Below are 12,496 nucleotides of genomic sequence, written 5' to 3'. Positions count from 1 at the left end.
AGGCCTGGAGATGGTTAGGTGGTTAGGTGGCAGGTGGTTAGGTTAGTTAACGGTCAATTACCGTGAGACCAACAGTCTTTTGCATGACAGTAACTGGCTAACAAAATTTCATAAATGCCACAACCCTAGTCTTAACTGGTATTTTTCCGAACCTAGGATGGGTCTCCATCCCACCTTGCTGGTGAGTCAGAGGACAAAGGGATGGTGTTCTATCTCCAGCTGAGAAGCTGATTATACTGTTGCACAACTCTGCAATACATTACATTACCCACCTGCTATTTACCCATTATGTATAGGGGTGGCAGGTATCCTAGAGGTTAGAGCGTTGGGCCAGTAACCGAAAGGTTGCTGACAAGGTAAACATCTGTCGTTCTTCCCCGTTAGGCTGTCATTGAAAATTAGAATTTGTTTTTAACTGACTTGCCTAGTTAAATGAAGGATAAAAAATGTTTAGCTTTTATAACACTTTCATCTGCGGAAGATTACTGTGATTTCCTCCCCTTTGGTGGGGAGTCTATCAAACACAGAGGAAAAATATATGGCAACACAAGACACTTCTCAATTCATACTAATCGACACAGAGTAAAGGTTCGCATAGCTTAAGAGAAGTCAAATTAAATCACATTTTATTGGTCACATACACATATTTTGCTGATGTTATCGCAGGTGCAGCAAAATGCTTATGGTTCTAGCTCCAAAGTGCAGTATACCTAACAATACAAAACAATACACACATCCCCAAAATAAAAAGAAAGAAATGAAGAAATATCAGAATGAGCAATGTCATCTGTACTGTCTCCGCCTTCTAGATGCTTCCTGATGGGAGTGGGGTGAACAGGCCATTGCTCGGGTGGCTGAGGTCCTTGATGATCTTCTTGGCCTTCTTGTGACACCGGGTGCTGTAGATGTCCTGGAGTGCAGGCAGTGTGCCCTGGTGATGGGTTGGGCTGACCACTCCAACCTCTGGAGGGCCCTGCTGTGGCGGACGGTGCAATTGCTGTACCAGGCAGTGATACAGCCTGACAGGATTCTCTCAATGGTGCATCTGTAAAAGTTTGTGAGGGTCTTAGGGATCAAACCAAATTTCTTCAGCTTCCTGAGGTTGAAAAGGGGCTGTTGTGCCTTCTTCACCACACTGTCTGTGTGTATGGACCATTTCAGTTTGTCAGTGATGTGCATGCAGAGGAACATCAAGCTTTTCACCCTCTCCACTGTGGCCCTGTCGATGTGGATGGGGGCAAGCTCTCTCTGCTGTCTCCTGAAGTCCACAATCAGCTCCTTCATTTTGTTGATGTTGAAGGAGTGGTTATTTTCCTGGCACCACTCCGCTAGGGCCCTCACCTCCTCCCTGTTGGCTATCTCGTCATTGTTGGTAATTAGGCCTACCACTGTTTTGTCGTCAGTAAACTTGATGATTATGTTGGAGATGTGTGTGGCCACACAGTCATGGGTGAACAGGGAATATAGGAGGGGGCTAAGCACGCACGTGTGAGTCTCCTGAATTGAGGATCTGCGTGGCAGAAGTGCTGTTACCTACCTTCACCACCTGGTGTCGGCCCGACAGGAAGTCCCAATTGCACAGGGCGGGGTTCAGAACCAGGGCCCCGAGCTTAGTGATGAGTTTGGAGTACACTATGGTGTTGAAGGCTGAGCTGTAGTTGATGAACAGCATTCTTACATACACTTGAAGTCAGAAGTTAACATACACTTAGGTTGGAGTCATTAAAACTCGTTTTTCAACCACTCCACAAATTTCTTGTTAACAAACTATAGTTTTGGCAAGTCGGTTAGGACATCTACTTTGTGCATGACACAAGTCATTTTTCCAACAATTGTTTGCAGACAAATTATTTCACTTAAAATTCACTCTATCACAATTCCAGTGGGTCAAAAGTTTACATACACTAAGTTGACAGTGCCTTTAAACAGCTTGGAAAATTCCAGAAAATGATGTAATGCTTTAGAAGCTTCTGGTAGGCTAATTGACATAATTTGAGTCAATTGGAGGTGTACCTGTGGATGTATTTCAAGGCCTACCTTCCAACTCAGTGCCTCTTTGCTCGACATCATGGGAAAATCAAAAGAAATCAGCCAAGTCACAAATTGTAGACCTCCACAAGTCTGGTTCATCCTTGGGAGCAATTTCCAAATGTCTGAAGGTACCACGTTCATCTGTACAAACAATAGCACGCAAGTTTAAACACCATGGCACCATGCAGCCGTCATACCGCTCAGGAAGGAGACGCGTTCTGTCTCCTAGAGATGAACGTACTTTGGTGCAAAAAGTGCAAATCAATCCCAGAACAACAGCAAAGGACCTTGTGAAGAGGCTGGAGGAAACAGGTACAAAAGTATCTATATCCACAGTAAAACGAGTCCTATACCAACATAACCTGAAAGGCTGCTCAGCAAGGGAGAAGCCACTGCTCCAAAACCGCCATAAAAAATCCAGACTACGGTTTGCAACTGCACATGGGGACAAAGATCACACTTTTTGGAGAAATGTCCTCTGGTCTGATGAAACAAAAATAGAACTGTTTGGCCATAATGACCATCGTTACGTTAGGAGGAAAAAGAGGGATGCTTGCAAGCCGAAGAACACCATCCCAACCGTGAAGCACAGGGGTGGCAGCATCATGTTGTGGGGGTGCTTTGCTGCAGGTGGGACTGGTGCACTTCACAAAATAGATGGCATCATGAGGACAGAAAATTATGTGGATATATTGAAGCAACATCTCAAGACATCAGTCAGGAAGTTAAAGATTGGTCGCAAATGGGTCTTCCAAATGGACAATGTCCTCAAGCATACTTCCAAAGTGGCGGCAAAATGGCTTAAGGACAACAAAGTGAAGGTATTGGAGTGGCCATCACAAAGCCCTGACCTCAATCCCATAGAAAATTTGTGGGCAGAACTGAAAAAGCGTGTGTGAGCAAGTAGGCCTATAACCCTGACTCAGTTAAACCAGCTCTGTCAGGAGGAATGGGCCAAAATTCACCCAACTTATTGTGGGAAGCTTGTGGAAGGCTACTCGAAACATTTGACCCAAGTTAAACAATTTAAAGGCAATGCAACCAAATACTAAGTATGTAAACTTCTGACCCACTGGGAATGTGATGAAAGAAATAAAAGCTGAAATAAATCCTTCTCTCTACTATTATTCTGACATTTCACATTCTTAAAATAAAGTGGTGATCCTAACTGACCTAAGACAGGGAATTGTGAAAAACTGAGTTTAAATGTATTTGGCTAAGGTGTATGTAAACTTACGACTTCAACTGTAGGTATTGCTCTTGTCCAGATGAGATAGGGCAGTGCGCAGTGTGATGGCGATTTCGTCATCCATGGATCTGTTGGGGCGGTATGCAAATTGTAGTGGGTCTAGGGTGGCGGCTAGCTGGAGGTGATATGATCCTTTACTAGCCTCTCAAACCACTTCATGATGACATAAGTGTTACGGGGCGATAGTCATTTAGTTCGGTTACCTTCTTGGGTACAGGAACAATGGTGGACATCTTGAAGCAAGTGGGTCAACAGACTGGGTAGGAAGAGATTTAATATGTCTGTAAACCCTCCAGCCAGCTGGTCTGTACATGCTCTGATGATGCGGCTTGGGAGACCGTCTGGGCCGGCAGCCTTGCGAAGGTTAGCACACTTAAATGTCTTACTCAGGTTGGCCACGGAGAACGAGAGCTCACAGTCCTTGTGTGCAGCTGCGGCCCGCGTTGGTGGCTATGTGTTTTCCTTGAAGGGAGAAAAGCTGTGTTTATCTTGTCCGGGAACGAGACGTCAGTGTCCGCAACGTGGCTGGCTTTCCCTTTATAATCCGTGATTGTCTGGAGTCCCTGCCACATATGTCTTGTGTCTGAGCCGTTGAATTGCGACTCTACTTTGTCCCTGTACTGAGGTTTTGCCTCTTTGATTGCTTTACGGAGGGCATAGGTGGTCTGGTTCTACACGTCCATGTTCCCAGTCACCTTGCCATGGTTAAATGCGGTGGTTTGCGCTTTAAGTTTTGTGTGAATGCTGTCTTCTATGTGCGGTTTTAGGCTTGAATAAGTTCTAATTGTCCTAGTGGGAACAACATCCTCTATGCACTTCCTGATGAACTCAGTCACTGAGTCAGTGTATACGCCAATACTATTCTCAGAGGCAACCCAGAACATTTCCCAGCATAGATTCCGATTGGTCAGACCAACATTGAACATTCATTACAACGGGTACTTCCTGTTTAAGTTTCTGCCTATAGGAGGAGAGGAGCAAAATGGAAGCGTCCCGGAAGGGGGAGTTGCAATGTTCCTGAGTTCTCGAAGCGCAAGTAGCACAGAAGATGTTATGATAGAACTTTGGTAGCATTTTCCTCAGATTTCCTTTATTAAAGTACCCAGCTATAATGGTGCTTGTGACCAAGGATTGGTAAGTAGAGAAAACAAGAGTATCTGATGTTAAATTATGTTTTCTACACATCGTTTACCACTTGACCTGAGCTGTCATAAAGTTCACACTTTGGATTAGAGTGATTTAAATATTAGCAATGACACTGTCATGACAAGGGCTCACTGACTGCTCACTGACAGATGTGTCCTTTACCCAAGGTGCCTTGCAAAGCATATGCTAACATGTTGTACATCATCTTTGAACAGAATTATGCAATTAAAGTTAAATCTAAGCAATTAAGAATAGCATTAGTCTGAACATAACAGTCAACTTGTCAACAAGCTTGAACATGTTGATGCACGCACACAAGCACACACGCACACACACTGAATGTAAAAGTTAACTCCTAAACATGCCTTAAAACATGCACCCTAGCACAGTGCACGCACGCACACACACCTACCCACACATAATTTATCCCACTGGCTGCTGGCCAAACATAAGAACCATTAAACCATAATTTACCCTGCCATAGACAGAAACCCTGTGTCACATTCCTTTATGAGAGCATCACATTGACTTTTAAAGAGAGGGGGGATTCTAAAGGCACACCATGCTAAATGTTTTAATCACTATCAGGAGAGAGAACAGATAGCAGTCCTGCTCACTGAGTCTGTCTATACTGGCCCAATCCCAGACAACAAGCAGCCGTGGCCAGGAGGCAATCGGCCATGCTGGGCGCGTTTTCCCAAAATGGATTCCTAGCTACCGGCGAGATCATTGTTTCATCCATAGTATCTCAAAATGGTATTTGTGGCAGAGGGTATCTAGGCACCATCGTCATTTGGCCAGACATGTGCAAGCAGGGAGGAAGTTTATCCACTTCACTGATAGTGGGCAGGAACTAAAGCACTATGCCCCGAGGCACTTTCACATGGGCTGCTGGAGGGGAGCCATCCACAGAACAGCCGTTTACCAGACACACACACAGACAAACACACAGCTGCCGCGTGATTACAGGGTGTGATTGGACTGGATGCCTTTCAGATCAGACAGACGACAGCTTAATGTGTGGAGAATGGCCAAGGGGGGGAGGGGTTTGACAACCAGATGACATCTTAATTCTAAATTTGTCAAAACAAAAATCACAGGAAATTATTTTAGAGGAACTTTACTCACCCTCTCTCTCTCTCTCTCTCTCTCTGTCTCTCTCTCAGTCTCTATTTCTCTCTCCTAAATGCACTGGTTAAAGTGTCACAGAGAACATAGAACAGACAAGACTGTCAAGTAAAATTTGGTGTTAGTCTGTGTTCCTTGAAAATGATACCTTCTGAACAGCACCAGTTGTGCCCTACTCATAAGGCCTGGGGTTAACTGTGCGACCTGCTACAGTACGTGTGAGACTAAGGTAGACAGTGAAAAGAAAGGGTTTCGTCCCCCAGTCACTCCCTGTTAGGTGTTAAATGTGTGAGAAGACCAATTATAAAGTACTGCTTCCATCGTCCAGCCTCCACTCCTCAGTGTTAACCCAGAAGCCTGCACACCCAGCAGTTCTCCAGGAGGACTGTTGAAAGACCACCCCTGCAATACTCTATGGTAGACTCTAAGAAAGGTAACCTATACACTATCAACAGGGTCACTGTTCTCTCTTTATCTTAGCTGACTGAGAGAGGGAATACTTTTATCTCTCTCTCCTTCAGGCTTATACAACCTCTTCCAGCCTATTGGTTGCCTTGTCCTTTTACTTAAGAATGGCATGGAGCAATGAAGCCATTTTGGGCTATTGTTACGTCTCTCCAGCAAATAATGTTCTGATTTTAGATTTTAGACACCACGACAAAACATGCACTGTGCATGTTCAGATGTATATTATAGACTGTGACGGACGTTGCAGTGTGCTTGGCTGACTTGGTGGTCCAGTGCTTTGCTGCTGCCTGCTGTAGTGGTGCTGTTGGCTGTGGGGTATCTGTGGCAGTGTGAGTGAATAGGGCTGGATGGTGGCTGGATCAAGGGGCCTGTTAAAAGGATTTGGTTATTTTCCGCTCGGCTTAACTGATCCCCGAAGCAGCCATGGGCCGGGCCGCTGTTCAAACGGTTACTCTGGAGTTCCTCCTAAGCCCAACCAATCAGGACCATGCTCTCTCTCTCTCAGGCCTTGGGAAGAGTACAATCTACTGCTTCTTTCCTCCCACCTACCCTGGCCAGTGGTCACACGTCTCTGGTTGCCACATCTAATGAGAATCACTCATCAGGCGACTTGACCGGGCTCATGTGATAAGACTAGCTGACTCAATGATAAGGTTTCTGAAAATGGCTTTAAAAGATACAAGCCAACCCAATGAGACAGACACTTTAGCTAGCTATAATGAAGTGAATCATTCAACTGTGGTTTAAAGGAGATGTGTGATATTAAGCCAGTCCAACAAAGAGGCTTCTAAACAAAGCAAGCTGGCCTAAGCTGTGTCGTGTCTCACTGAGGGAGGTCTAACTCTTCACAGCAGTGACACACCTGCTTAAATCTGCCATTCATCAGGCCTGCCCAGTATCTGTATCTGTATATTGGTGATGGTGTCCGATCTGCTGGGGGGTTCAGGGGCTCAGGCCATTTACAGTACTCAATCACATTTTAGTAATTTAGCAGACGCTCTTATCCAGAGCAACTTACAGTAGTGAATGCATACATTTCATAATTTTTTTTTATTATTATTTTTTTTTTTCCCCATACTGGCCCCCCGTGGGAATCTAACCCACTTCCCTGGCGTTGCAAACACCATGCTCTACCAACTGAGCCACACTTATTGAAGTGGCTGGAGCAGGAGCACAGCAGCCTTCAATCATTCACAGACGCACAATTTCAATCACTCAGCCCTCTTGGCCCTCTGGACATTGAGGATATTAATGGAAAAAACAGAGAGAGAGAGAGAGCCTGCCAACATCACATCCTAACATCTGTTGATTCATCTCAAGGCTCTGGGCCGTCTGGGAAATAAACACACCGTCTCAGAGACACAGATAGAAAGATGGTAAACAACATAGCCAGGCCTTGGAATAGACGGGCGCTTTTTATGTGTTAAACTTTGAAGTTAGGAGTCAGGGGCGAGACTTTCTATTGAGTATTGAGTGTAAAAGAGAGAAAGAGAGGCAGTGAAAGAGAGAACATATTTTATACACTAGGCTCTCCCTCTTCAAATCACATAATAATTGTCTCCAAACCTGCAGGAGGAAATATGTGTCCAGACGTTAAGTGAAGGTTGTTCAGGGGTGGGAAACAAAGGGACAAGGACATTCAGACATCACTGTGCCAGTGGGTGATTGTCACAGTGGAGTGCTTTGGATGTGAAAAGAACTGCTGCAGCTAGCTGCTTCTCTTCAGAGCCAAATATACAGTATACTGGAACTACTTCATACCAACCAAGGTGCACCCATAAGGGATCAGACTGCATATGTGAAGTCTGCTCCTTTATTTCTGAAAGAGCTGCAAAATCTGGATCCCTACAAATCAGCTGGGCTAGACAATCTAGACCCTCTCTTTCTAAAATGATCCACCGAAATTGTTGAAACCCCTATTATTAGCCTATTCAACCTCTCTTTCGTATCGTCTGAGATCCCCAAAGATTGGAAAGCTGACGTGGTCATCCCCCTCTTCAAAGGGGGAGACACCATAGACCCAAACAGTTACAGACCTATATCCAACCTGCCCTGTCTTTCTAAAATCTTCGAAAGCCAAGTTAATAAACAGATCACCGACCATTTCGAATCCCACCGTACCTTCTCCACTATGCAATCTGGTTTCCAAGCTGGTCATGGGTGCACCTCAGCCACGCTCAAGGTCCTAAACGATATCATAACCGCCATCGATAAAAGACAGTACTGTGCAGCCGTCTTCATCGACCTGGCCAAGGCTTTCGACGAGCTTCAACTCCATACAACAGTCCTTCCGTGGCCTCCAACTGCTTTTAAATGCTAGTAAAACTAAATGCTCTTCAACCGATTGCTGCCCGCACTCTCCCGCCCGACTAGCATCACTACTCTGGACGGTTCTGACCTAGAATATGTGGACAACTACAAATACCTAAGTGTCTGGTTAGACTGTAAACTCTCCTTCCAGACTCATATTAAGTATCTCCAATCCAAAATTAAATCTATAATCGGCTTCCTATTTCGCAACAAAGCATCCTTCACTCATGCTGCCAAACATACCCTCGTAAAACTGACTATCCTACCGATCCTTGACTTCGGTGATGTCATTTACAAAACAGCCCTCAACAATCTACTCAGCAAATTGGATGCAGTCTATCACAGTGCCATCTGTTTTATCACCAAAGCCCCATATACTACCCACCACTGTGACCTCTATGCTCTCATTGGCTGGCCCTCACTACATATCCGTCACCAAATCCACTGGCTCCAGGTCATCTATAAGTTTTTGCTAGACAAAGCCCCGCCTTATCTCAGCTCACTGGTCACCATAGCAACACCCACGCGTAGCACGCGCTCCAGCAGGTATATTGCACTGGTCATCCCCAAAGCCAACACTTACTTTGGCCGCTTTTCCTTCCAGTTCTCTGCTGCCAATAACTGGAACGAATTGCAAAAATCTCTGAAGCTGGAGTCTTTTATCTCCCTCTCTAACTTTAAGCATAAGCTGTCAGAGCAGCTTACCGATCACTGTACCTGTACACAGCCAATCTGTAAATAGCACACCCGACTACCTCATCCCCATATTGTTACTTACCCTCTTGCTCTTTTGCACCTCAGTATCTCTACTTGCACATCATCATCTGCACATCTATCACTCCAGTAGTAATGCTAAGTTGTAATTATTTTAGCCTTTATGGCCTATTTATTGCCTACCTCCCTACTCTTCTACATTTGCCCACACTGTACATAGATTCTTTCTATTTTTCTTTTCTTTTGTGTTATTGACTGTACGTTTGTTTATGTGTAACTCTGTGTTGTTGTTTTTGTCGCACTGCTATGCTTTATCTTGGCCAGATCGCAGTTGTAAATGAGAACTTGTTCTCAACTGGCCTACCTGCTTAAATAAAGGGGAAATAACAAAATAAAAAATAAAAATGTGTGCACAACGGTTGGTACCTCTTCTTCTGCCTCCTCTCACCATTGATAGGATAGACAGTAAGAGGGATTAAGGCCAAGCCCAGAGACAGATAGTCCGGTGGGTGGGTGAAAAACTACAAGGCTGTGGACAGCAGCCCTTTCATTACTGGTACCCCTAGCATCTCTCAGTCTCTTCTCACCCTCTCTAATCTCCAATCCACAATATTGACAGCACTGTAATGGAGGACAGGAGGAGAGAAAACACAGAGAGGACAAACATTCCGATGATGGAGCACAAAATAATTACCTGTTTGGGCAAGAGCCTTGCTCCAGCCTGGCTTAAAACCCTTCCAACAATACCTGCCAGTCGTACCAAGTCACAGTACAAAGCATCTACCCGGAATAACTCCTTAATGGATGTGAATTCAAAACCCAGCCTTGAATGTCACCAATACAAATGAGCTGGCCTTGGCAGTGGAAGAGGACGTACGTTTCTAACTTAAGTCTCCTGTTCCTTTTTCTGCCCATGAATATAGTCATATGAATATATGAATATAATCCCATTGTGGGGAGGCGGAGAGTATTACTCAGCTTCTGGCCGCATGCCTCTATGGGGAATTACTGAACTCATCTGCTTTCATTTTTCCTCAGGTCACTCCAAACACACAGCGCTCAGCGCTATTGACAGAAACACACACTTGCTTCTCATTTCTTGGTCATAAATTGATAATCGCATTGAGAGCACCAGCCAAACATGGTGTGTATTGTACTGTGTTTGTACTGTGTGTGCATGTGTTTTTTAGTTACAATGTGTATGTGTGCATGTGTGTGTTCTGAAGTTATGTGCAGCAGCAGTAACAGTAGCTGCAGCAGCAGTGGAGCTGGTTAGAAGAAGCAGAACCAACCAAGGAGTAGTCTTGCGTTCCCTAGTAATCAGGATTGAGTGGTGACTGGCTCAAACAGACAAGTGGGCAGGGGTAGGCTTAGGCAGAGCTAGTACCACTCCAGGCAAACATGGAAACAAGGTCCCTGGTTAAAGTGAAAGCACTTGGCCTTGACTATGCAAACCAATTGTTTTTCTTCCAGTGGGTAAACTAAAGAGGTAATCTCTTCTGTAGAGGCAGAAGAAAACAGTGTACGTGAAAGCTTTTGGTGATGCAAAGCCATTGTTTTTATTCCACTTGGGAGACGGGAGGGAATCACTTCAATATGTACAGTATATACAGTACACACACACACACACACACACACACACACACACACACACACACACACACACACACACACACACACACACACACACACACACACACACACACACACACACACACACACGTCTCTGGGAAGGCTCTCTAGTGGGAGTTAAAGAGGGAGGGAATCGCTTCAATATGTACAGTAGAATGGCAGCTTCAAGAGAAGAAGATAGGGGAAACAAGGTCTGTGTTAAAGGGAAAACATTTAGTGATACGATGTGCAAAGCCATTGTTTTCATTTCACAGGGAAAAATGCAGTGAATCTCTCTTCAGTATCTACAGTAGAGGCAGAGGCAGCTCAAAGACAGAAGTCTGGGGAAGTTTAAACCATGTCCTGCTTTGGAGAGAATTCAGTTCAAGATCCTGTTAAGCATTAAAACAAAATAAATGAGAAAAACCAACTGACAAAAACAAAAGAAGACTGGAATTTGTCCCAGAAACAAAGGGGGAGATTTGAGGCAAATCCTGCTGTTTGTACCAGAGGTGGGAGGAATGCAGCAGTGTCCCATCTGATCCAGGGGGATGGAATCACAGCAGAAGACAGCCACACGCTGGGGTTAGGGTGAGGGAGGTGAGAGGGGCTGAGGAGGAGGTGCTTAAGGAATTTAGAAGTCCCCCTTTTACTTTGGACCAGTGTTTTCTTAATTCAAACACCAAAAGCCTGAAGAGAGACTTGCTGGTATCAGCCAGGGCCAAATAAACTACTGTACTACCTGCAAACAATCTGCCAAAATGGCTCAGGCTCTGGGGTGGTGAGGGGGAGCTGAAGGAGGGGGAGAGGAACTTCTTAATGTTGTTACTGCAGCATGGCTGATCCACCGAAGCAAATACAAAACACTTTTTGTATAAGAAAAGTACAAGGACCTCGAGGACAGAGTCTCTGAGGCTGGGCTGTGAGAAGCACTGTTACAGGGCATATTGGTATTTCATCTGATTCAGTCACCAGTCAACAATCCCCTGACAAACTATCAATGGATGACACTGTGTCAGAGAAGCAGTGCTGTTTATAAATGAGAGCAGACAGACTGAAAAGCATGTCTTGCTTGAGGGCCTTTACTTAAAGAGACACAGCATTACACAACCAAGTGAACCTGCAAAATGTGCTTGAACAAATCTACCAAACTTTGTCAGAGCTCATTTTGCTGTATGAATGTATGTATGTATAATCCAGTTGAGGTGTGGGGCAGAGCAGGATATCACATGACCTGTTCTCGTTGCGCTGTGTGTAGCGTGGCTGCGGGTCAGAGTCTCCATCGTTGACATCATAGCTGGCCTCAGGGTCCTGGGAACAGAGATGGAAACAGGTGTTAGAGACTGGGGATATGGCTGAATTACATCCTTTCATGAAATGGGTGATAAAGGCCGCAGGTAGCCTAGCGGTTAAGAGTGTTGGGCCAGTAACGTAAAGGCCACTGGTTCAAATCCCTGAGCCGACTAGGTGTAAAATCTGTCAATGTGCCCTTGAGCAAGGCACTTGGCCCTAATAGCTCATGTAAGTCTCTCTGGATCAGTGTCTGCTAAATTATAAGGATATGGTGAGAGTGACAACTCTCAGAATGCATCTCAACAGCCTTATTGAGAGTCTCTGTTGCTGCACTTTAAAGCAATTCCTGGAAAGTAATTTGAGGCTGAAGTAGGCATCCTCACATTGCCTTACCCTAGCTGTGTGTCTCAGAGAATGCAGATGAAATTACTCTTCTTCTTCTATCTCATCTGCACTATGTGAAAACACAGGCAAGGTGAAAGCAATGTGGAGCTGGGAAGAAGGCTACTTCTTCTTCCATCCATCCAGACAGAGCAGGTTGTGGTT

At 44.9% G+C, this 12,496-nt stretch overlaps 1 protein-coding gene across 2 annotated transcripts in view; it reads right to left on the bottom strand.

Moving 5' to 3' along the window:
* The window catches only part of furinb (furin (paired basic amino acid cleaving enzyme) b), a 220,006-nt gene that overhangs the window by 65,162 nt on the left and 142,348 nt on the right, over positions 1–12,496 (bottom strand). For both annotated transcript variants that reach the window (XM_014125103.3, XM_082957299.1), the window contains exon 6: positions 11,892–11,968. In XM_014125103.3, coding sequence (XP_013980578.3) covers positions 11,892–11,968 — 77 coding nt within the window. The remainder of the gene's footprint in view (positions 1–11,891; positions 11,969–12,496) is intronic.

The sequence above is a fragment of the Salmo salar genome, chromosome 10 (assembly GCF_965601325.2).
Source record: "Salmo salar chromosome 10, fSalSal1, whole genome shotgun sequence".
NCBI lineage: Eukaryota > Metazoa > Chordata > Actinopteri > Salmoniformes > Salmonidae > Salmo > Salmo salar.
Note: the sequence above shows the minus strand (reverse complement) of the source record. Positions and strands in the feature narration are given on the sequence as shown.